This window comes from Mesoplodon mirus (assembly GCF_964341445.2).
Source record: "Mesoplodon mirus genome assembly, chromosome: 8".
Classification (NCBI taxonomy): Eukaryota; Metazoa; Chordata; class Mammalia; order Artiodactyla; family Ziphiidae; genus Mesoplodon; species Mesoplodon mirus.
Window position 1 is genome coordinate 25,902,891 of NC_138984.1, and position 25,556 is coordinate 25,928,446.

The window sequence follows — 25,556 nt, forward strand, 5'->3', positions numbered from 1 at the left end:
TATAATGCAAGGTGCTGGACAAAGGGGACAGTAATAATAACCAACAATGCAGAGTGTTTTGATGAGGTACCATTCTAAGAGTTTTATAAGGACTAGATCATTTAATTCTCATAACAACCTAATGAAAAAGTGCTATTATTATTCCCATTTAAAAGACAAAGAGACTGGCAAACTGAGAAGCTCACTAACATGGTTAAGGTCACACAGCTGCATTTAGTGAGTGATTGAGCTAATATTGAAGCCTGGGGATTTTTGTTCTAGACCTAACACTCATCATTATATTCCACTCTCTAATTGTCAAAGATGAACAGGAATGGGCTGTGGATGATGTTTTAGAACATGGTTTGTGGGATGTATATTTCAACTTTCTTCCATGTGAGGTATTAACTGCATAAATCTGTGAGCTAGAAAGAAGCACAGATAAAGAGGGCAGCATTCAAATTCCATTTTGACAGTGGGCATGAACAACACCCTGATTTCCCTACCTTCATAGAAAAACAGATAGTTTTTAGCACAAAACCCCCAAGACTCCTGGAAGTAAAAATATTCACTAAACAATTTGCAGCACATGCAAGTAAGCTGGAAAAGTTGCAGATATTTAACATCTAAAAAAAAAAAGAAAGAAAGAAAGGGACAATATAATAAAAATCGTCATTAACAATACAAATTTACTTCCAATAATATTAAACATTTATTATATTTTTCTTCTTTTACTTTTAATTGTTATGAAACTGTATGTATGTGAGTAAATTTATTATTTTTTTGAGTTCCTTCTCTCCTATCCTGGTGATTCAGAGGCAATAGAAGGAGTATGGATAAATAGATGCAGAAGGGAGAAGAGGAAATCAATCGACTACTATTTACTGACTGCCTAAAATGTGACGGAACTGGTAAATGTGAGGAGGGTCAAACTGATTTATGTCATTGCAGCAGGAGCACACCATCACAGTTCCAAGCAGTTCACAATCCATAAGGGTTTGCAGCAAAAGAATTAAAGGTGATCAGATTAAATCTTTAACTTTTAGGTTTTGAACAAGCCAGAACATAGCTCTCTATTTCCATTCCTCTCTGTAGTGCTTAATTATCTTAAAAATAGTTTTACAGGGGCTTCCCTGGTGGCGCAGTGGTTGAGAGTCCGCTTGCCAATGCAGGGGACACGGGTTCGTGCCCTGGTCTGGAAGGATCCCACATGCCGTGGAGCGGCTGGGCCCGTGAGCCATGGCCCCTGAGCCTGCGTGTTCAGAGTCTGTGCTCTGCAACGGGAGAGGCCACAACAGTGAGAGGCCCACAGCATACCACACACACACACAAAAAAAATAGTTTTACAAACTAATAATGTCAGTAGATGAGTGCTCAATTGGGAATCAGACGTATTTGAGGTTCTTTTCTACCTTTCACATGAAACTGATAACACTGTGTAATATGCTGTGTAGTATTTCTAAAGCTTTAGCATAGAAGTTGCAGACTAACATAAATATAAGTGCATGTTCTTTCTGCGTTATAAAAGGACTCTGATTTAGCCATACATAGAAATTCATTTTATCAAGATTGACAATCTCAGGGTTTAGTTTAAGATAAACAGATAGACAGATTGAGGTCGATAGGGAAAATTGGACCTTGTGAAGTCATATCATTGCAGGACACAATCTACTTGGGAGTAAGGGAAGGCTTTGTGGAGGAAATGACATCTAATTTGTGATCTAACAGAGTGTTAAGATTTTAACCAAGTCTGAAGCATGGTAGGAAGAGTGTATCAGTGTGTGGTGAAGGGGTGTTACAGGTAAAGGGAACAGTGAGTGCAAAGACAAAAGAGTCAAGAGAATTTTCAGGTTGGCTTGGACAGAGTTCCAGGTGAGGAATTCCAAGAAAAACAAGAGTGACATGCTGAGTCAAGTTACTTGAGGACATTTTTCAGCTGTAAGAGAGAGAGATGGTTCAGGACATGTACATGACAGCTTGTGCGTACATGTGCACGTGTTGAAGAGTAATGGAAGATGATGAAATTATGGAAAGTGCATGAGGTCAAAGAGAGGAGAGGGATGTAACCGTTTCCCATGCCTACCTCTTGGACTAGGTCTGACTCTTTAAGGAGTATGGAGCTGAAGTTACTGAAGAAGCTCTGAAGGGGACTTTGAGGCTAGGGTCTCAACAAGATCTACTGGTAGAGCTGGGGGCAAAATATGGTGCAGAGTTCAGAAGCAGGTAGAGCACTTTGCCAAGGCTGTGCACAAGACAGTGGTGCTCTGACATGGTGAGGAGGAGAGGATGGAAAGGCATCATTCACTCTTGAATTATCATAAGCTGCAACTTCTGAAGAACCAAGGCTGCTATCTGCAGCCTCAGCAAAGATAGCATTTCCACAGTGGCTCCAGCTTAAGGTTTAATGACTGCATATATCATTGAAGAGCCCTGAGAAAAAGAAGCAAGACAGTATTTATGAACATCTGCAGGCTCCCTTGGGAACCCCAGAAATATCTGGAAAAGGTTTCAAAGGGGCAAGTAGCAATAAATGCTCTGCCAGCAGGTTGGGCCTAGAAACTGAAATTTGTGTCATTACTGTGACATCATATGTATCCCCAAGCCTATGAAGACAGCAGAAACTCAGAATACAGCTTATCAGTTTAAATAAAGCTAAACCATCCTCATGTTATAGGTATGCGATGATATCTGCTCCTTCTATGGTAATGTTGGGATAGAAAATGAGCCAAGGTATAAAGCAGGTATTTCTTTTTTCTTTAGTTTTTGTTTTTTTTAATTTTTATTATTTTTAACATCTTTATTAGAGTATAATTGCTTTACAATGGTGTGTTAGTTTCTGCTTTATAACAAAGTGAATCAGTTTTACATATACATATATCCCCATATCTCCTCCCTCTTGTGTCTCTCTCCCACCCTCCCTATCCCACCCCTCTAAGTGGTCACAGATCACCGAGCTAATCTCCCTGTGTTATGTGGCTGCTTCCCATTAGCTTTCTATTTTACATTTGGTAGTGTATATATGTCCATGCCACTCTCTCACTTTGTCCCAGCTTACCCTTCCCCCTCCTCATATCCTCAAGTCTATTCTCTAGTAAGTCTGCATCTTTATTCCCATCTTGCACCTAGGTTCTTCTGACCTTTTTTTTTTTTTTTTAGATTCCATATATATGTGTTAGCATAGGGTATTTGTTTTTCTCTTTCTGACTTACTTCACTCTGTATGACAGTTTCTAGGTCCATCCACCTCACTACAAATAACTCAGTTTCATTCCTTTTTATGGCTGAGTAATACTCCATTGTATATATGTGCCACATCTTCTTTATCCATTCATCTCTTGATGAACACTTAGGTTGCTTCCATGTCCTGGCTATTGTAAATAGAGCTGCAATGAACATTTTGGTACATGACTCCTTTTGAATTATGGTTTTCTCAGGGTATATGCTTTCTCTTATGTCCTTATGCTAAGACTAGAGATAAAGTCCTAGCATTCTGTCAGAGGGAGAGTACAAAGGTTGAAACAAGGATGTGGGCTTCCAAATCAACAATGGATTGAGATGTAAACTGGAAGCTGTGGTTCAGAACCTTCTGAAGATTTTGAGAAGGAAGGCCCCTGAGTAAGAGGAGCAGGTGTCAGAGGAATTGTTGGGATGTAGCTGGGTGACTTTCAGAGGGAATGTATGGTACACCATTTCAAGTTTTACATGTGCTGAGTAAGCATTTGCATAGATGGACCAAGTCCATTGACATCCAAATAAGATAGAGGCAGAATTGGATTGAATGACACATATTACATGTAAACACTAAATTGGCTCAAATCACATGAGAGCTTTTAGTGTTCTAGGAATTTTACATTTTTTTCCATGGGAAGATATTTATTTAAAAATATTCAGTAGTTATCAATAAACTCAACTGCCAAGGCTCATATCTGAATATACCACACAGGAAAATAGTTATTGTGATTCTTTAGTTTTGTATTATGGAAAAAGTTTTGCTTTGTAAAGAGAATACCTCATAAAAATTGATATAATTGTCCTAAGAAGGAAACTATGGCATACATATTCCCACCCACTGAACTTTATGGTTTCCAGCCAGTAGCATGCGATTCTGTGAAACTAGAGAATATTAGAAATGATCTGTTTCTGTTTAGTTATAACTAAGGCCTCCCTATAGTGTTTGAATGTATTTGCATAATATGTATGCCCAGAGAAAGGCTCAGTTTCTATCTGTTGATCTAGAGGTAGCTGTATTAATAGGTTGCACACTTCATTTATTTTTAATTAATTTATAAAGAGACACAGAGGATAACTTCTACAACCCACATACATATCCATTCTCATTGCAATCTATATCTTTATTGATCAGCTACCTAAGGAGTAGAAGTAATCCATTTTAGGTTTACTTCTCTAAGAGAGTATGAACACTACACGATTCACTCCTCGCATTTGTAATCATATTGACAAGAGGTCAGTGAGAGGGGAAAACAGTAGCATGTTTAGTATTCTCTTGATCTAGGCAGATGAGCTTTTCACCTGTAATTTATTTAGTAAGAAAGCAGTGGCTTCTCACATATACTTTTTAACTTACTCTTTTTGTTTATTAATTTTATTGTTTTCATTTTGTTGTTTCTTTAAGAGAAATTTTGGGTCTCAAGGAGGCTGTTCTGCAAGTTCTTCCAATGGAAATTTTCAAAAGCTTGCAAAAGGTGGTAAATAAAATTTCTGAAGAAACATTTGAAGAAATTGTAGGAAACAAGAAGAAAAAAATTCTGTTACCCCGGCCAGCCTCAGGAATCTTTACATAGTGTCCTCATTCACATTCCTTGGTACTCTAATATTACCATCTGGAGTTTGTCCTAACTGTTGCAGGGTTTGTTTTCCTCCTTCTTATCATAAATATCACAGATTTTACATTTGTTCTATTTACATTGAAAAGAAAAAGCTACTCTCTGGACAGCCTTTCAAACTTTTGGTCTTATTGTTTATTTAATCCAACCACAAACATGTACTGAGTGCCAGGTAAATGCCAGGAAATCTTCAAATTGTTGAAAGTACATAGTTGAATTCACAAATGTTGGTTTATAAAGTGCTTCCAGAGGTACTGTCCTAGGAAACCCAGAAAAACTAAAGTTTGTTTATAAGTTTTAAATGAGTATTATGTACAAGAGTTTTCTCTTGGTTGAACTCTTAGAGCATTTATTGTCTATATAACAACAATTCACTTGTATATACTGTCTTTTTTTAGTTTTATATATGGTTTTATATAGTCTATTGATACCTACGGTCATATAGAGAAATGGTTAAGATTGTTGCCTTTGGAGTTAAGCTGCTTGCACTCAAATCTTGGTCCTTCTGGGCTTTGCCATGCACTAGCTATTACTCTTGGGCAAGTTATTTTACTTCTCTGTGTGTCAGCTTCCTCATCTTAAAATGGGAATAATAGTAGCAGAGATCTCAGTGATTTCTTGTAAATTCCTGTATATATAGCACTTAAAACAGTCCCCTGGCACCAAGTGTGTAAATAAATGTTAACTATTTAGTAGATACAAACATATATAATGAAAATATACACAGTTACGTTTGTCTTTCCCATGTGATTTCAGTGTTCTCAATTAACAAGAAATAGCTCCATGTTGTATCTTCCACAGTGACTATTACTATTATTGTTTGTTTAGATTCTTCTACATTGAAATTAGTACTAAATAGCAGATAATTTATGTTGTTAAGCCAATTTATAGCCTTTTACAAATAGTATTAATGTTCAATTCAGTCTTGTTTGCAGTGTCAAAGAGATGGAGTTAAGTTTGGTACCCTTCAATAGGGGAATAGACAACTGACAGTGCATGCCTGTGTTATACATGTGTATATGTCTGTGAATTCATATGTATAATTCAGTGCAGCTATGAGAACTGGCTTACATATAGCAACATGTTTGAATCTAAAAAAAAGCTTAATGAGTAAAACATGATCCTATTTAATACACAATACTATTTATATATTAGAAATAACACAAAGCACTTGTTAGAAAATATGGATAAGAAGAAATAAACATACGGATGATAGATTGAAAGGATATGTGTTAAAAACATTATTGTTGGTATTTATGCTGGATAAAGAATGGGATTGATGTAGAAGATAGAGGGAAACAATGATCATAGTGTGCATGAATTATAGAGTGTGGTTAGCTTAAAATTCTGAGTACTTGAGATCCTAAAAGAAAACAAGTCACACACATTTCCTTAGGTTGGCTCCTAGAAAACAATCTCTGAGAAAAGTTTGCATGTAGGAAGTTTTTCTTAAGTGTTTTCAAGAACAACACCTATCAGACAGTGAAAAAGCAGTATTAGGTAGAAGGAAAAGTTCAGCTATGATAAAACTGCAACAAAGGAATCATTCAATCCCATGGGGTGTCCCAGAACTAGAACAGCTCTTCATAGTTGTCAAGAGAGGTATGGCCTTTGTAACTCAACATCAACAAATTACTGGATGTGGGCTGCCTCCAGTGAGAGGATGAGCCCCTGGCAAAGCAGCTCCCCTTGTAGTTGGGTTGGCGGTGTCACTGCCTCAAAAGAAAGGCAGCCAAGATGAGAGCCCTCAGCAGTCAACACTCCCAGAAGCTGAGGTTAGGAGAATTTGGGCCTGAAGAGGTTTCTGGGTGACACACCATAGTATCTACTACATGCATGTATGGATACACACACACATACACACACACAAATATATTATTGGAACTAAATTTGAAAGTTGTATTTCAAATAGCAACCAATAATGTTTTCACTACACACTATTAAAATGATGGAAATTCAGTTGTCCTCAATATTGCAAAATCTTCTTAAGAACTGCAACCTGACCAAGTCTCTTAAAGATCATAGGCGCAGTTGGAAAATGTGAGAATTAAACTGGAGTATTAATGCCAAGCCAGTCTGGGACAACCATGTGAATCTGCTTTTCTTCCTGAGCAGCATAAGAGGAAGAACATTCAGGGACAAATAGAATGAGAAACAGAAGTCACCACACCCAACAATGCTGAGTAATCAGTAGGTGTTTTAGTTGGCTGCCTTTTCCTTCTCTTATAGTGGTTGAATTGTATTTTTCATCAGAAGGATGAATTTGAGATCATTTATTTAACACATGGTATCTTAGAATATTGAATGTTCTAGGTGTTTTACAAACATTAAGGCATTGAATCCTCAAGACAATCCTCAGGGTAGATACTATTATTATCCCCATTTAATGAATAAAGAAAAGGAAACACAAATAAATTGACCAAGATCACACAGATAGTAAGTAGCCAGGGTTTAAACATCAGATGCACTAAACTGACTTTTAGTAAAACGTGTTCACTGTTCTCACTACACATTTGAAGGGAGACATCTACTCTACCTCTTCCTTTACTGTTACCTGTGTCTATTATTGGCCACCACTTAATATTTTAGATAGATATATTTTCTAGTTCCATCATGGAATAAAGATTTAAAGCTAGAGAACACCTCAGAGATCATTTAGGCCAATTTGTGACTTTTATAGAAGAGGCGAATTGAGTACCCGTGGTCATAAACCTTCTGAGCAGCATGTCTGGGACTTCTTTTCTCTTGCAACACTAAGTTCTGTGTTCTTTCTACTGTGCCATGAACCAGCTTTGGCTGGTTGAAAAGACTTCTCAGTTGATTCGATCACAGAGCCCCCTTAGTTTCTCTCCATGCACTATTTGGATAAAGTCAGTCACTTCATCCAAAAAGGTCTTTTTCTTCCCTAGAACATGCTCATATCTTTAGCCCTAATAGTAGAAAGCATTAGAGTTAGATTTTTTTTTTCCCCTCATGGGTAGAATTGCTTTCAGAAGGAAAGGTAGAAAGGAGGAGCGATTTTCATCTGAAGGTAGTTTTCCTGAAGCTTCCTGTTATTCAGAAAGCTTCCGGTTATTTGAATGAAAACATAAAAGAATGTACTCTTGCTAATTCCAGAGATTAATGCCTATGAGAACTGACTACAGCTTGAAATTTTTAGCTCCACACACGTGTTTGATGAAAATGTCACCTGGACTATATATGGGAAGCAAATATTTATTGACAGAAATAGTCTGGTCTCTCTTGACTTCCGTTAGCTTCCTGCAGCTGGGCAGAATGCATTTTAACGTTGGATTAAAGCATAATCATGATGCATTTTTTCTAGACAGCTGTGAGTCAATATCATAAGACTGAAAAGAAGGTCATTGCTAGATGTTCATCGATACCAATATTTTAAAATTGTCAACCACTGATTTTTTTTTCCATAGAGCAGTTTATATGAGTCAATTCTAACCAGAGCTTAAAACTTTAAATTCAGTTGTAATAAAATTATCCTTGGATTTTGTATTAAAGTGCATTTCTGAAGGTCAAGAGTAAAATTTGACTTTCCCTAGTGAGTTTGTGTTTATTGATGCATATTGTAAGAGGTATGAGCAAAACAGAAAGTAAGTAAGCAGTCTTGAAAACTCATTAATGCATTTAGAGCAAGTATGAAAATGGTAAAGTTCTGAGTGGTGTGGTGATAGTAAATTCTGAGTAGTTTGAGTAAAATCAGAATTGCAGCACTTGGATCAAGAAGCAGACAAAATGCCCGGAAAACACCTCCACCCAGAATGCCCCTCAGCACTGAGTGATAAAAGGCAGATTCTTTGGTACAGAAAATCTACTATTTTATTCACCCATGGAAAACATCCTGCAGCATTGAAAACGTTTTGACCTATCCTGTTTATGACTTTTATCTTCACTAAATTCCTGAATATGTGATATGTTTATGGAAAGCACCAAATCTTTTATTAGATTCTTTAATTTTTCCTTCTCCTTATATGACAGCACCCTCAGGTGCATCATTATTAAAATAATATTTTGAACAGTAATTATTCCGAAACTTGTAGCCACACATTAATAATGATGGGCAGGTTATGGGTATATGTACCACCATTTGCAAACATTTATTGAACACCAACTCTGATATATTAGTTGAGGTTCACAGATTTTCTGAAATAGGCAATTCAAGTTAATGAGGGTAAGTAATTCTTATGCACTAGGACTGTTGATATATATCCGTGGGACAACATTGCATGTTCTATGCTTATTACATGCCACTTACTCCTTAAGTGCTTTACATACTATTTAGTCATCAAAACAACCTTTGTGATAAGTGCTATTATGTCTGTTTTAGAGAGGAAGAAGATGAGTGACAGAGAGGTTTATTAACTTTCTAGAGTCACACAGAAAGAACATGGCAGAGCTGGGGTTCTAGCCAACCAATCAACTCCAGAATCTATTCTCAAACCCACTCCACCATCCTGCATACCCTGTAGTCAAAGCAAGAACTGAGTTTCCAATTTACAAAATTTAAACTCCTGCTAAATTATAAAAGATTCTATAATTTAGCTGATTTTTAAATATAAATACAAACACATCAGTCACCTTCATTATGCCCTGAGTTCATAGAAACATTTGATAATATTTAATTTTTTCTGCAAAAGTACTAGGATCTCTTGAAACTATATGATTTCACTATGTACATTAATTTCTATATACCCACTCTACCTGGTGACCCATCAAGAGATGAGATAGGCTTAAATATGCAGACTTTAAGTCCCACACCAAGGGACCAAATCCTGGTTCTACCACTCATTAAATAGATGACTTGGAGCAAGTAACTTGACCTCTCTTAGCCTTGGTTTTCTCATATTTAAAATGAGATGAAAATAGTATGTGTCTATAGGATTAAGTTAACCTACCAATGTAGAGGTGTTTGTTTAATGCCTGCCATATTCTAAGAATCAGTCAATGTTAGCTGAGGTTGTTGTCGGTGTTCATATTCCCATCATGTACTCCACCTGAGCTCGCACAGCAAGGACATGGGAGTTGCTACAGGGCAGAGTAAGAGGATCCTTTTCAACCAATGCAGTATCCCTCTATCATCTTCAAACTTCATGGGACTTCATCCAGTTTATTTTTGTCACTGCTGTTTCTAATAACTGTCTTCCTCCTTAATCTCTTCACACTCTGATTTAAGGAATAATTTTATTTTGAAGGAATTTACCAGAGAATGTGATTCTAATGAGATCTTCTGGTAAGAAAATCCTATTGTGAGCAATACATAGAATTCAACACTCTAATTCAGGGTGTGAGAGTAGGACTAAGATGGCAGTCATAATTAATGATTTGAAAGTGTGCATTTTTACGATGATGTTTCATAGTTACAAAGCAACCATACAAACGTAATTTGATGGTTTGGTAAGGAGGTGGATGCTTCTGTTTTTATTTCTTTTGATCATGGTCAGGTGGCTAGGAGAAACAATAGAGATTATCATCTGGTTTCCTGAATTTATTTCTCATTATTTTGAAGAAAATACTTTTTTATGGACAAATAGTATTGAGGTTCAGAATAGTCTATCACCTCCTGAGGCTTTGTGTATAGATTGTCAAAGATCTTTTGGAGTTTTTGAGGCTTTGCTTATACTGTAGAATGTGACTTTAGAGTCTTAAGTTCCTTGGTGAATGTTAGTTTCCTACTGGTAGAGTATATATTTCTTTTTTTTTTTTTTTTTCTTTTTTTGCGGTATGCGGGCCTCTCACTGTTGTGGCCTCTCCCGTTGTGGAGCACAGGCTCTGGATGCGCAGGCCCAGCGGCCATGGCTCACGGGCCCAGCCGCTCCGTGGCATATGGGATCCTCCCAGACCGGGGCACGAACCCGTATCCCCTGCATCGGCAGGCGGACTCTCAACCACTGCGCCACCAGGGAGGCCCCTATATATTTCTTAAATATATTTACATTAGCATAAAATCTAGTTAAGGGAATCATTATCCAAATGATTATCTAAATTACATTATCTAAATTAAAAAAGTCAAAAGCATAAACTTATTCTCAGTTTACTCTCTTCTTCATTGTTCAGTCATTTACCAAGGATGTTTATTTTATTTTATGAATGTACCTTGAAATTGTTCTCTCCCTAGTTCCTTCTGGCCTAGTTTAGTTGAAGATTCAGACATTCATGCATGTAGGAGCTGGATGATTATAATAACTAATAAAAGCAGAACTCCTGAAAAGTGATAGTAGGTGGTAGGACCCTGGCAAACTGGGGACCAGATGCCCTTAATGGAGTATAGCCAGTAACCAGCTAAAGAGTATGTTTGAAACTTTCCCAGTGTGGGAACAAAAAAAACGTGAAAAATGGATACAACTCATGGATGGTCATTTTACAATCTTTATTTCACTCTCATCACTTTTCTTCTGTAATGTGGCAGACTCCTGACTTTAGCTATATTTGTGTGCAATCCATCCTCTCTACTGGCACCAGGTGATGTTTTCAAGGCTCCAATGATAATTGTGTCACTCTCCTTCTTAAAAAAGAACTCCCACATCACCACATTGAATGCTGCATAAAGTGTGAAGTTCAAATTCTCTATCATGACATATAAGTGGCCCCTCTTGGATCTAGCCTCTTCTTACCTTTTCAGGCTCACCACTCACCATATACATAATGCTTCAGAAATACAGAATTATATACCTTTGTCCAAGTACACTATGCTATTGATGACCCTGTGCTTGTTCTCTCTAACAGCAATTTTTCCCTCATCTTGTCCAACTGGTGGACATCCATCCTTCAAACCATACTTAGGCCCCAGTACCTCTCTGAAGCTTCTCCTCTCATGCATACTTGCTAAGCTATATTACAGATGGTCCTCAAAATATAGCTCTCCTTAAATGCCTTACATGCATCACTGATCCATTCAAGTTTATACTCCATATGTGCCCACTTTGCTAATGAGCTTCTGGCCTCCTTTAATGCACAGAACTTCTCTGACTCTCTTTTGTCTTTCTGATGTCTAGCACAGTGATTGGCATACAGTATGTGTTCTGTAAGTATGTGTGGATCTGAATATTAACTTGTTGCCAATACTCTTTACATATTCTGTTATGAATATGGTAAGAAAGAGAATGATGACTGTTTTTTGTGGACACTTCCTACAGGGACAAAATTATTGAACATACTTTATCTCCAAGGCAATAAGTCTATTTTTTTTTTATCTTTTAAAGCATGCAAGGGCTATTTGTTTTCACTTTATTCTAAAAATTTCCAATTTGGTGTAATCAAAGAGAAAGTACTGTTTAGGAAAGAGGGAAAGAACCCCATAAATTCCAGTTGTGGGTTGATATCAGAAAACACTAATACATATGATGTCACCCAACTACTGACTGATTGCACCATATCAGGCAGAATCTCCACTGGTTGTGTTTAATGGGCATTTATATAGTGCTTGGCTCATGATGCTGTTTGAAGCAATATTGTCTTTCCACTACACCTGGTAGACAGTTCATAATTTTTTGACCTCTGTGATTTATGTCTCAGTTTATCTCAGCTTTTGTTTTGATATCAGAAACAGTTAATCCTTCAAAGTCCTGCAGTTGTAATGTTAACCGCCAGGATCACTGATTTACAATTGGCATGAGAGCATACTTCTACCATTTTATAACACTTCTGACTTGTTTTTACCACTGAAATCCTCAAATATAGAATTTTCCCTAACTCTTCAACAAAAAATATGTTCACTCAAGCAAAGGATGTTCATTCTAATCTGGGCCTCTGGGTTCATTTCCTTGGTTTTACATCAACCTTTTTGTTAAGGCTAGTGGTTCATGACTCTTGGTTTCTCTCTTGATGAAACACAATTAATAATTATTGTTTCTATGGATTATTTTCTATTTGTATATATTTTAATATATATGTTATGTACACATATAACACATATGTATACATGTGTATATGTACATATACATGTAGATGTGTATGTGTATGTTGAGGGAAGAATCAGTTATATTTCTTGTTGCTGATCAGCACTATATTTTATTTTTAATTACAGTATATGTTTTATGAAGAAAACATATTAAAGGCTAACTTAAGGGTCATTATAAATAATGTATTTTTACTTGTGGATTCTCACAATGACTACTGTCATCAAAGCTATTTTTTTAATTATAGGCTTTTAATGTCCCTAGGGCAAACTTCATTTTTTTGCATAATTAATAAGAATAATATGATTCTTCAGACTTGATAGAACCTATAAAGGTGAATTTGCCTCCATTAAACCTTCATATGAAATACTTCTGAAAAGTATGGAGAGCTGCATTTGTTTGGAGCAGGTGTATGGGGGAAGATGACATGAAACAGAAGTTATTGAGGAGAAAACAATTAAGAATATGTGGGTCAGTCCAAGTACATGTTAGCTTATCTACTAAGACACGTGCATACCTCACTAATGAAAGTGTTTGCAAAAGAATATAAAGTGTCTGGGAAAAAATGATCAAACATTTAGCTCATATGCAGGTAATTCATTCTGTGTTACAGAGCTTTAGTGGAAAAAAGGCCAAAAGCTATTTGTGGTTTGCTTTTTAATTCCACATTTTCCATAATTTTGAAAATATTCTCAGATTCTGCCATTACTTAGAGAAATCAAGCACTTGCAACTGAACGCTAGGAAACACCTTTTTTGACAATACAAAAGCATAGGCATTAACTGACTCTCTGGGGAATTCGGTGTTTTTCAGGGAATGATGTACCTGGAAGAAAGACGGCTTGTTCATCGGGATTTGGCAGCACGTAATGTCTTAGTGAAATCTCCAAACCATGTAAAAATCACGGATTTTGGACTAGCCAGGCTCTTGGAAGGTGATGAAAAAGAGTATAATGCTGATGGAGGAAAGGTGGGTGTCTTTTTGAGAGCAATATTGCTTTAAAATATAGTAAAATACCCTTTTATCACCTTATATGTTATAGGAAGAAATCAATTAACCTGAGGTTTAAGAGATTATAAAATCCCAATTCCACCATTTGCCTTCTCTCCCACCCAGGGTTAAAATATATTTATTTATTATTTATTTATTTATTTATTTATATACACATACATACATACATATATATATATATATATACATATATATATGTACATATGGAAACATACAGACACATATATATATACAATATATAATATATAGGATGTATTACCTACTTCCATTTCTCAAAAGTAGCTAAAATAAGACAATGTGTGTCTGGACCAAAGTTATCTTTATGTCAGTTCCAGTGTTAGAGAGTTGGTGGCTCCCTAGGAACTCTAGAGATTATACTTTAATCCACGGCCATAGAAATTGTTTCATTAATCCTAATAATTTAAGACTGTTACAGAGAGATCAGAGAGATACTACTTCTTTCTCATAGACTAGAGAGAAGTTTCAATGCGACCAAGAACCATAACTATTGGAAAGTTGGTCATCTTATTTAACGTCCAATCCTCCTACACCAGAAGCAACAGATTCCTCTTATCTAGCTCTATTTTTTAATTTTTTTTATTTTTTAGTTTTCATTGTAGCATATGACTTACCAATTTCTTTCTTTCTTTATTTTAACATCTTTATTGGAGTATAATTGCTTTACAATGGTGTGTTAGTTTCTGCTGTATAACAAAGTGAATCAGCTATACATATACATATATCCCCATATCTCCTCCCTCTTGCATCTCCCTCCCACCTTCCCTATCCCACCCTTCTAGGGGGACACAGATCCCTTAGCTGATCTCCCTGTGCTATGTGGCTGCTTCCCACTACCTATCTATTTTACATTTGGTACTGTATATATGTCCATGCCACTCTATCACTTCATCCCAGCTTGCCCTTCCCCCCTCCCCCGTGTCCTCAAATCCACTCTCTACATCTATGTATTTATTCCTGTCATGCCCCTAGGTTCTTCAGAAGCAATTTTTTGTTTGTTTGTTTTTAGATTCCAAATATGTGTCAGCATACGGTATTTTATTTTCTTTTTCTGACTTACTTCACTCTGTGTGACAGTCACTATGTCCATCCACCTCATGACAAATTACTCAATTTCGTTTATTTTTATGGTTGAGTAATATTCCATTGTATATATGTGCCACATCTTCTTTATCCATTCATCTGTCTATGGACACTTAGGCTGCTTCTGTGTCCTGCTATTGTAAATAGAGCTGCAATGAACATTGGGGTACATGACTCTTTTTCAGTATGGTTTTCTCAGGGTATATGCCCAGTACTGGGATTCCTGGGTTGTATGGTAGTTCTATTTTTAGATTTATAAGGAACCTCACTAGTGTTCTCTATAGTGACTGTATCAATTTATATTCCCACCAACAATGCAAGAGGGTTCCCTTTACTCCACACCCTCTCCAGCATTTCTTGTTTGCAGATTTTTTGATGATGGCCATTCTGACCAGTGTGAGGTGACACCTTATTGTAGTTTTCATTGACATTTCTCTAAAGATTAGTGATGTTGAGCATCCTTTCATGTGTTTGATAGCAATCTGTATATCTTCTTTGGAGAAATGTCTATTTAGGTCTTCTGCCCATGTTTTGATTGGGTTTTTTGGGTTTTTGTTGTTGTTGTTGTTGTTATTGAGCTGCATAAGCTGCTTGTATATGCTGGAGATTAATCCTTTGTCAGTTGCTTCATTTGCAAATATTTTCTCCCATTCTGAGGGTTGACTTTTCGTCTTGGTTATAGTTTCCTTTGCTGTGCAAGAGCTTTTAAGTTTCATTAGGTCCCATTTGTTTATTTTTGTTTTTATTTCTGCTCCGCTAAGAGGTGTGTCAAAAGGATTTGCTGTGATTTCTGTCATAGAGTGTTGTGCCTATATTTTCCTCTAAGAGTTCTATAGTGTCTGACTTTACATTTAGGTCTTTAATCCATTTTGAGTTTATTTTTGTGTATGGTGGTAGGGAGTATTCTAATTTCATTCTTTTTCATGTAGCTGTCCAGTTTTCCCAGTACCACTTATTGAAGAGGCTGTCTTTTCTCCATTGTATATTTCTTCCTCCTTTATCAAAGATAAGTTGACCATATGTGCGTGGGTTTATCTCTGGGCTTTCTATCCTGTTCCACTGATCTCTATTTCTGTTTTTGCACAAGTACCACGCTGTCTTGATTAATGTAGCTTTGTAGTATAGTCTGAAGTCAGGGAGCTTGATTCCTCCAGTTCCGTTTTTCTTTCTCAAGTTTGCTTTGGCTATTGAGGGTCTTTGTGTTTCCATACAAATTGTGAATTTTTTTTGTTCTAGTTCTGTGGAAAATGCCATTGGTAGTTTGATGGGGATTGCATTGAATCTGTAGATTGCTTTGGGTAGTATAGTCATTTTCAGTGTTGATTCTTCCAATCCAAGAACATGGTATATCTCTCCATCAGTTTGTATCATCTTTAATTTCTTCCATCAGTGTCTTATAGCTTTCTGCATACAGGTATTTTGTCTCCTTAGGTAGGTTTATTCCTAGGTATTTTATTCTTTTTGTTGCAATGGAAAATGAGAGTCTTTCCTTAATTTCTCTTCCAGATTTTTCATCATTAGCGTAGAGGAATGAAAGAGACTTCTGTGCATTAATTTTGTATCCTGCTACTTTACCAAATGCATTGATTAGCTCTAGTATTCTTCTGGTAGCATCTTGAGGATTCTCTATGTATAGTATCATGTATAGTATCATCTGAAAACAGTGACAGTTTTACTTCTTCTTTTCCATTTTGTATTCCTCTTATTTCTTTTTCTTCTCTGCTGTGGCTAAAACTTCTAAAACTATGTTGAATGATAATGGTGAGAGTGGGCAACCTTGTCTTGTTCCTGATCTTAGTGGAAATGGTTTAAGTTTTTCACCATTGAGAATGGTGTTGGCTGTGAGTTGGTCATATATGGCCTTTATTATATTGAGGTAATTTCCCTCTATCCCTACTTTCTGGAGGGTTTTTATCATAAATGGGTGTTGAATTTGTTGAAAGCTTTTTCTGCATCTATTGAGAGGATCATATGGTTTTTCTTCTTCAGTTTGTTAATATGGTGTATCACATTGATTGATTTACCTATTATGAAGAATCCTTGCATTCCTGGGATAAACCCCACTTGATGATGGTGTATGATCCTTTTAATGTGCTGTTGGATTCGGTTTGCCAGTATTTTGTTGAGGGTTTTTGCATCTATGTTTATCAGTGATATTGGTCTGTAGTTTCCTTTTTTTATGACATCTTTCTCTGATTTGGTATCAGGGTGATAGTAGCCTCATAGAATGAGTTTTGGTTTGTTCCTCCCTTTGCTATATTTTGGAAGAGTTTGAGAAGGATAGATGTTAGCTCTTCTCTAAATATTTCATAGAATTCACCTGTGAAGACTTCTGGTCCTGGGTTTTTTTTGTTTGATGATTTTTAATCACAGTTTTAATTTCAGTGCTTCTGAATGGTCTGGTTGTATTTTCTATTTCCTCCTGGTTCTGTCTCAGAAAGTTGTGTTTTTCTAAGAATTTGTCCATTTCTTCCAGGTCCTCCATTTTATTGGCATATGGTTGCTTGTAGTAATCTCTCATGACCCTTTGTATTTCTGCAGTGTCAGTTGTTACTTCTCCTTTTTTATTTCTAACTCTGTTGATTTGAGTCTTCTCCCTTTTTTTCTTGATGAGTCTGGCTAATGGTTTATCAACTTTGTTTATCTTCTCAAAGAATCAGCTTTTAGTTTTATTGATCTTTGCTATCATTTCCTTTTCATTTATTTCTGATCTGATCTTTATGATTTCTTTCCTTTGGCTAACATTGGATTTTGTTTATTCCTCTTTCTCAAATTGCTTTTGGTGTTAGGTTAGGGTGTTTATTTGAGAAGTTCCTTGTTTCTTAAGGTAGGATTGTATTGCTATCAACTTCCCACTTAGAACTGCTTTTGATGCATCCCATAGGTTTTGGGTCTTCATGTTTTCATTGTAATTTGTTTCTAAGTATTTTTTTATTTCCTCTTTGATTTCTTCAGTGATCTCTTGATTATTTTGTAGTGTATTTGTTAGCCTCCATGTGTTTTTATTTTTTACATATTTTTTCCTGTAACTGATATCTGGTCTCGTAGCATTGTGGTCAGAAAATATACTAGATAAAATTTCAATTTTGGTAAATTTACCGAGGCTTGACTTGTGACACAAATATTATCTATCCAAAAAATGTTCCATGAGCACTTGAGAAGAAAGTATATTCTGTTGTGTTTGGAAGGAATGTCCTATAAATATCAATTAAGTCCATCTTATTTAATTTATCATTTAAGGCTTGTGTCTCCTTATTTATTTTCGTTTCAGATTATCAGTCCATTGGTGAACATGGGGTGTTAAACTCCCCTTCTATGATTGCATTACTGTTGATTTCCCCTTTTATGGCTGTTAGCATTTGCCTTATGTATTGAGGTGCTCCCATGTTGGGTGCATAAATATTTACAACTGTTATATCTTCTCCTTGGTTTGGTCCCATGATCATTATGTAAAGTCCTTCTTTGTCTCTTGTAATAGTCTTTATTTTAAAGTCTATTTTGTCTGATATGAGAATTGCTACTCCAGCTTTCTTTTGATTTCCGTTTGTATGGAATATCTTTTTCCATCCCCTCACTTTCAGTCTGTATGTGTCCCTAGGTCTGAAGTGGGTCTCTTGTAGACAGCATATATATGAATCTTGTTTTTGTATCCATTCAGCCAGTCTATTTCTTTTGTATGGAGCATTTAATCCATTCACATTTAAGATAGTTATCAATATGTATGTTCCTATTACCATTTTCTTAATTGTTTTGGGTTTGTTATTGTAGGTCTTTTCCTTCTCTTATATTTCCTGCCTAGAGAAGTTCCTTTAGCATTTGTTGTAAAGCTGGTTTGATGGTGCTGTATTCTCTTAGCTTTTGCTTGTCTGTAAAGATTTTAATTTATTCATCGCATCTGAATTAGATTTGTGCTGGGTAGAGTAATCTTTGCTGTAGTTTTTTTCCCTTTCATCACTTTAAACATGTCCTGCCAGGCACTTCTGGCTTGCAGAGTTTCTGCTGAAAGATCAGTTGTTAACCTTATGGGGATTCCCTTGTATGTTATTTGTTGCTTTTCCCTTGCTGCTTTTAATATTTTTTTCTTCATATTTAATTTTTGATAGTTTGATTAATATGTGTCTTGACCTGTTTCTCCTTGGATTTATCCCATGTGGGACTGTCTGTGCTTCCTGTACTTGACTGACTGTTTCCTTTCCTACATTAGGGAAGTTTTCAACTATAATCTCTTCAAAATTTTCTCATTCCTCTATTCTTTTTCTTTTCTTCTTCTGGGACCCCTATAATTCAAATGTTGGTGTGTTTAATATTGTCCCAGACGTCTCTGTGACTGTCTTCAATTCTTTTCATTCTTTTCTCTTTATTCTGCTCTGTGGTAGTTATTTCCATTATTTTATCTTCCAGGTCACTTATCCCTTCTTCTGCCTCAATTATTCTGCTGTTGATTCCTTCTAGAGAATTTTTAATTTCATTTATTGTGCTATTCATCATTGTTTGTTTGCTCTTTACTTCTTCTAGGTCCTTGTTAAACGATTCTTGTATTTTCTCCATTCTATTTCCAAGATTTTCAATCATCTTTACAATCATTACTCTGCATTCTTTTTCAGGTAGACTGCCTATTTCCTCCTCATTTGTTTGGTCTGGTGGGTTTTTACCTTGCTCCTTCAACTGCTGCATATTTTTCTGTCTTCTCGTTTTGCTTAACTTACTGCATTTGGGGTCTCCTTTTCACAGGCTGCATATTCGTAATTCCCATTGTTTTTGGTGTCTGCCCCCCATTGATAAGGTTGGTTCAGTGGGTTGTGTGAGCTTCCTGGTGGAGGTGACTGGTGCCTATGTTCTGGTGGTTGAGGCTGGATCTCTTCTCTCTGTGGGGCAGGACCATGATTGGTGGTGTGTTTTAGGGTGTCTGTGAACTTAGTATGATTTTAGGCAGCCTCTCTGCTAATGGGTGGGGTTGTGTTCCTGTCTTGCTAGTTGTTTGGCATGGGTGTCCAGCACTGCAGCTTGCTGGTTGTTGAATTGAGCTGGGTGTGAGCACTGAGATGGAGATCTCTGGGAGAGCTTTCACCATTTGACATTATGTGGGTCCAGGAGATCTCTGGTGGACCAATGTCCTGAACTTGGCTCTCCCACCTAAGAGGTTCAGGTCTTGCACCTTGCTGGAGCACCAAGACCCTGTCAGCCACGCTGCTCAGAAGAAAAGAGAGACAAAAAAGAAAGAAAGGAAAAAATAAAATAAAATAAAATAATTAAAATAAAAAATATAAAAATTAAACAGTAATAAAAAAAGGAAAGAAAGAAGAGAGCAACCAAACCAATAAACAAATCTATTAACGATAACAAGCTCTAAAAACTATGCAAAGGGCTTCCCTGTTGGGGCAGTTGTTGAGAGTCTGCCTGCTGATGCAGGGGACATGGGTTCGTGCCCCAGTCCGGGAAGATCCCACATGCCACGGAGCAGCTGGGCCTGTGAGCCATGGCTGTTGAGCCTGTGCGTCCAGAGCCTGTGCTCTGCAATGGGAGAGGACACAACAGTGAGAGGCCTGTGTACTGCAAAAAAAAAAAAAAAAAAAAAAAAAATACTATGCAAAAAAAAAAAAAAAAAAAAAACGGACAGACAGAATCCTGGATAAATGGTAAAAGCAAAGCTGTATAGACAAAATCACACAAAGAAGTATACACATACACACTCACAAAAAGAGAAATAGGAAAAAAATATATATATATATATACATATATATACAATAGAAAAAAAAAAGGGAAAGAGCGACCAAATCAATAAACAAATCTACCAGTGATAATAAGCTCTAAATACTAAACCAAGATAAACATAAAACCAGAAACAAATTATATGCAAAAAGCTAATCCCAAGTCTACAGTTGCTCCCAAAATCCACCACCTAAATTTTGGTATGATCATTGTCTATTCAGGCATTCCACAGATGCAGGGTACATCAAGTTGATTGTGGAGATTTAATCTGCTGCTCCTGCGGCTGCTGGGAGAGATTTCCCATTTTCTTCTTTGTACACACATCCCCTGGTGTTCAGCTTTGGATTTAGCTCCACCTCTGCATGTAGGTCACCTGAGGGCATCAGTTCCCCACCCAGACAGGAGGGGGTTAAAGGAGCAGTTGATAAGGGGGCTCTGGCTCACTCAGGCTGGGGGGGGCGGGATGGGTATGGAATGTGGGGTGAGCCTAAGGTGACAGAGGCCTGCATGACATTGCCTCAGCCTGAGGTATGCCATGTGTTCTCACAGGCAAGTTGTCCCTGGATCGCTGGACCCTGTCAGTGGCATGCTGCACAGGCTCCCGGGAGGGGAGGTGTGGATAGTGACCTGTGCTTGCACACAGGCTCCTTGGTGGCTGCACCAGCAGCCCGAGCATCTCATGCCCGTCTCTGGTGTCTGAGCTGATAACCACGGCTCATGCCCATCTCTGGAACTTCTTTAGGCGGTGCTCTGAATCCCCTCTCCTCGTGCACCCCAAAACAATGGTCTCTTGCCTCTTAGGTAGTTCCAGACATTTTTTCCTGGCTAGCTGTGGTACACTAGCCCCCTTCAGGCTGTGTTCATGAAGCCAACCCCAGTCCTCTCCCAGGGATCTGACCTCCAAAGCCCATGCCTCAGCTCCCAGCCCTCACCCACCCCGGCGGGTGAGCAGATAAGCCTCTTGGACTGTCACCAGCACTCACATGCTGGTTGGCACTGATTCTATTTTCAGGAAACTCTCTGCTTTGCCCTCTGCACTCCTGTTGCTGCGTTCTCCTCTGTGGCTCTGAAGCTTCCCCCCACCCCAACCCCTGTCTCCACCAGTGAAGGGGCTTCCTAGTGTGTGGAAAACTTTCCTCCTTCACGGTTCCCTCCCCAAGGTGCAGGTCTCATCCTTATTCTTTTGTCTCTGTTTTTTCCTTTTGCTTTTGCCCTACCCAGGTATGTGAGGAGTTTCTTGCCTTTTGGGAAGTCTGAGATCTTCTTTCAGCGTTCAGTAGGTGTTCTCTAGGTGTTGTTCCATATGTAGATATATTTCTGATGTATTTGTGAGGAAGAAGGTGATCTCCATGTGTTACTCCTCTGCCATCTTGAAGGTCCCCCACCAATTTATTTATTATCTGACTCCTTCCACTAGAATGTAAGCTGCTATATCCCAGGGATCTGTGCAGTGCCACTGCCTCTTCTAACTTTTCTGACTCTCCATCTTCAGGCCCTGCCTGACAACTGTGTTTCTTCCTCCCTCACCCACCATGTGGTCTCAATCCATGCCTTAGTTCCAGCTCTTGTCTTTCCTCATTAACCCACCATTAACTTGCTCTTTTTGGTAACCATTGAGTATATCTCCTCTTCATGTGGAGGTCCTTCTAGCTTGGCCTGGAGAAATTTCAATCAGGAGAGGCCAAGTGAAATAAGCAAATGCAGCCTTAACCTGTGGTGACCTATAAGTTTATGCTAACAACAACAAAAATAATTCATATATCATATCAATATATTTATTATGTTCCTTATTCATCAAGGGCCATCCAAATACACATTATGAATATTTTTCAATGATAGTCTTCCAAATGTTTCACATTGATTTTTATACTAAACTCTTATATAACTATATATATTCAAGTTTTATCACAAAACAAAAGAACACAAAATTTATTTTTTTAAAAACTTCAGTTTTGTAGTATTCTATGGCTTTTCCTTGATTTTATTAGCCTATTTTGCTTGTTTACTACAAATTGCAGCAGTTTGAGACCACAGCTCTGAAATGCACTACAGGATTGCATAGAAGTGGAAGTCTATAAATCACATGACTTCATTTGTCTTGAGAACATACAGCTGTAAGATTTGTCTAAAGCAAGAATCATTAGAGCTTTAAATGCCTAGTAACAATTAAGTCTTTATTGAGCCACCTGTGATTTAAACTTACTTCTTTAACAGTGTCCGTAGTCCATAAAGTGTGCTAACTCCTTGCCCGTAGGGAAATTACTTTCAATGTCTCTTCTGTTCCCTTTCACTGAATACTGTGATTCTGTCACAGAGTTACCTTGGTGTCACCTTGGTGAGCAGCCAACCTCATGATTTCAAAGGCCTATTTAGTTTTAAGGTTTCAGCTGCTAAGTAGAAATGTTTATCTTTATTCCATAGAATCTAAGTATATTCCCAGCTATATAATGCTGCCCTTCTTAGTTGAAAATCGTTCTGCTGAACCATCAGCAGCAGGGTGAGTTGAGTTGCTTTTCTTGAAGAGATGATGGATTTGTACTGATCTTCTCATATCCTTTTATATAATTCCTATTTTGAAAATGGTACATATTTTCAATACTGGCTAACCAAGACAAGGAAGATCATTTGTGGCTGGGGAACAAAGCAAGGCTAACTTCGGAATTCATTATTTTAGGTGTTTTAGTGACCAAATTATCTGAGAGGAGAAGGGAGGGCCCAAGTGTAGAAAGAGTCCTTTTTACCAGTGGCTGGAAATTTGTCTGAGGGTGAAAAAGCATTTACTGAAAATGTAGAGAATCTCATTTTGGGGGAAAAAACATAATATGACCACATTTTTAGAAATACATGTATTAGATGTATAGAATTGATATTGTAAGTCATAATGTTAAATAGTAACTTAATTACTGAATATTAATTAAAACTATAGAAAGTGGGGCTTCCCTGGTGGCGCAGTAGTTGAGAGTCCACCTGCCGATGCAGGGGACGCGGGTTCGTGCCCCAGTCCAGGAAGATCCCACATGCCGCGGAATGGCTGCGCCCGTGAGCCATGGCCGCTGAGCCTGTGCATCTGGAGCCTGTGCTCTGCAACGGGAGAGGCCACAACAGCGAGAGGGCCGTGTACCGCAAAAACAAACAAACAAACAAACAAAAAACTGTAGAAAGTGATACTTATTATTTTACTTTTCATTGTTTATGAAACTTTTAAAAATAAATATATCTTCATGTTAATTCATTTGAAGCTTAAATTTCATTTGTTCCCTGTATTAAAAATAACACATTTCTATTTTCTAGGCATACAATCAAAAAAATACAATTGAGACACATATTGAGGAAATGTAGAAATGACTTTTTATATGACTATAAACCTTTCATTTCTTACTTCTCTATAGATGCCAATTAAATGGATGGCTTTGGAGTGTATACACTATAGAAAATTCACCCATCAGAGTGACGTTTGGAGCTATGGTAAATAATTCTTCCTTGTGACATAAGGCTTTTAAAACAAAAATAAACATATTAGGTTTCTTGGGTCTCTAAAATGCAATACATTAATGTCTTGGTTGAGTTGTCTACCATAATCTTTTATTTTGGTAACAAATTTTCTGATCATTTTGACAAGAAACAAAACAAAACAAAACAAAAAAACCTAGCAGTTTTAGATTAGGGACATTTTCATAGAATCTCATGGCCTTCATTTTCAACAACTCTTTTAAAACATAACGCTAAATGCAATAAATGTTTTAAAAACAAAATTTCTTATGGGAATCTATGTTCTATAGTAAAAAAAATATAGAGATTATTGTTAGAACAAAGAACAGTTATTAAAATCAGTAGGATGAGAGTAGTAAATGTGAGGGGAGAGGTAAGAGAGATGAATTCTAACTACAGCTTTAATTTTAATTTACAAACTACTTTTGGAGTAAACAGATATATTAGAGGATTATAATATGAACTGAAAATAGAGATTTGAAAATTTAGAACATTTATTTAATTGCATTTAACTCAGTTTTTGAGATGAGCTTCTTAGCCTCTGTCTGGCTATTTACAACTTATGTCAATCTAAGTATTAGTAAGAATAAATCAACACCTTTTCTAAGTTTAAATATACCATATAAAACTAGCACTTCTTACAAATAAAAAGCATTATGCTTCTTTAAATAATATGGTAGTGGTGAGACTTGAAAGCATGACATGATTTATTTTGCTCAAATTTAAGCTTAGTTTATTTATTTTTTTAGAAAGAAAATTAAGTCATTAAGTCACTAAAGAACTTGTACTTCTTATCTAGAACAGTATAAATTATCTTTAAAATAATAAGACATTTCTATAAGATAGTTTTTCCTTCCACACATGTAAACCATAGGAGGTGTTAAAATTTCCACAAAGGCCTCATGTATTCTACTCAGTTTAGCAGTAGAGTGTTGTGTGTTTGAGATTTAGGCAAGTATAGAGGAATACTTGACAAAGCTTAGTTCAACTGTCAGGGCTAAATAAAAAACAAATATATCATATATATTATTACTTTTATTATATATATCATATACATTATAAATATGAGATAGATGTTTATAGAATATGATATACATTAGCATGTACATAAGCATTTATACATTATATGGTATAGATTAGCATATATATTATATGATATAGATAGATTTACATATTTTATAAGATAAATTTAAATAATATCATATATTTTTTTCTTTTTCTTTTCTTTCCCTTTTTTTTCCTACTTATATTTCTCTGAACTAAACATAGCAATCTGAAACATGACCTCTAGAATAAGTAACTATATATATACATTAAAGTAAACATTGGCAGGGCAATCACATTTTTAATAGTAAAATTTATCTTTTAGAGAAAATCCTGTTTTAAGGCTATAATGTTCATGTTGAATTGCAACATCTGAGAAGCAGTTCAGTAAAAATAGATAGATAGATAGATAGATAGATAGATAGATAGATGATAGATAGAATGATAGATTGAACTCTGTTTTGAAACATAGC

At 36.6% G+C, this 25,556-nt stretch overlaps 1 protein-coding gene across 2 annotated transcripts in view; it reads left to right on the forward strand.

Annotated features, from left to right (window-relative positions):
- ERBB4 (erb-b2 receptor tyrosine kinase 4) overlaps positions 1 to 25,556 on the forward strand; it is a gene marked incomplete at both ends in the record, with an annotated part of 1,148,799 nt that overhangs the window by 1,083,150 nt on the left and 40,093 nt on the right. For both annotated transcript variants that reach the window (XM_082631569.1, XM_082631570.1), the window contains 2 exons: positions 13,543 to 13,698; positions 23,940 to 24,015. In XM_082631569.1, the coding sequence (XP_082487695.1) occupies positions 13,543 to 13,698; positions 23,940 to 24,015 (232 nt within the window). The remainder of the gene's footprint in view (positions 1 to 13,542; positions 13,699 to 23,939; positions 24,016 to 25,556) is intronic.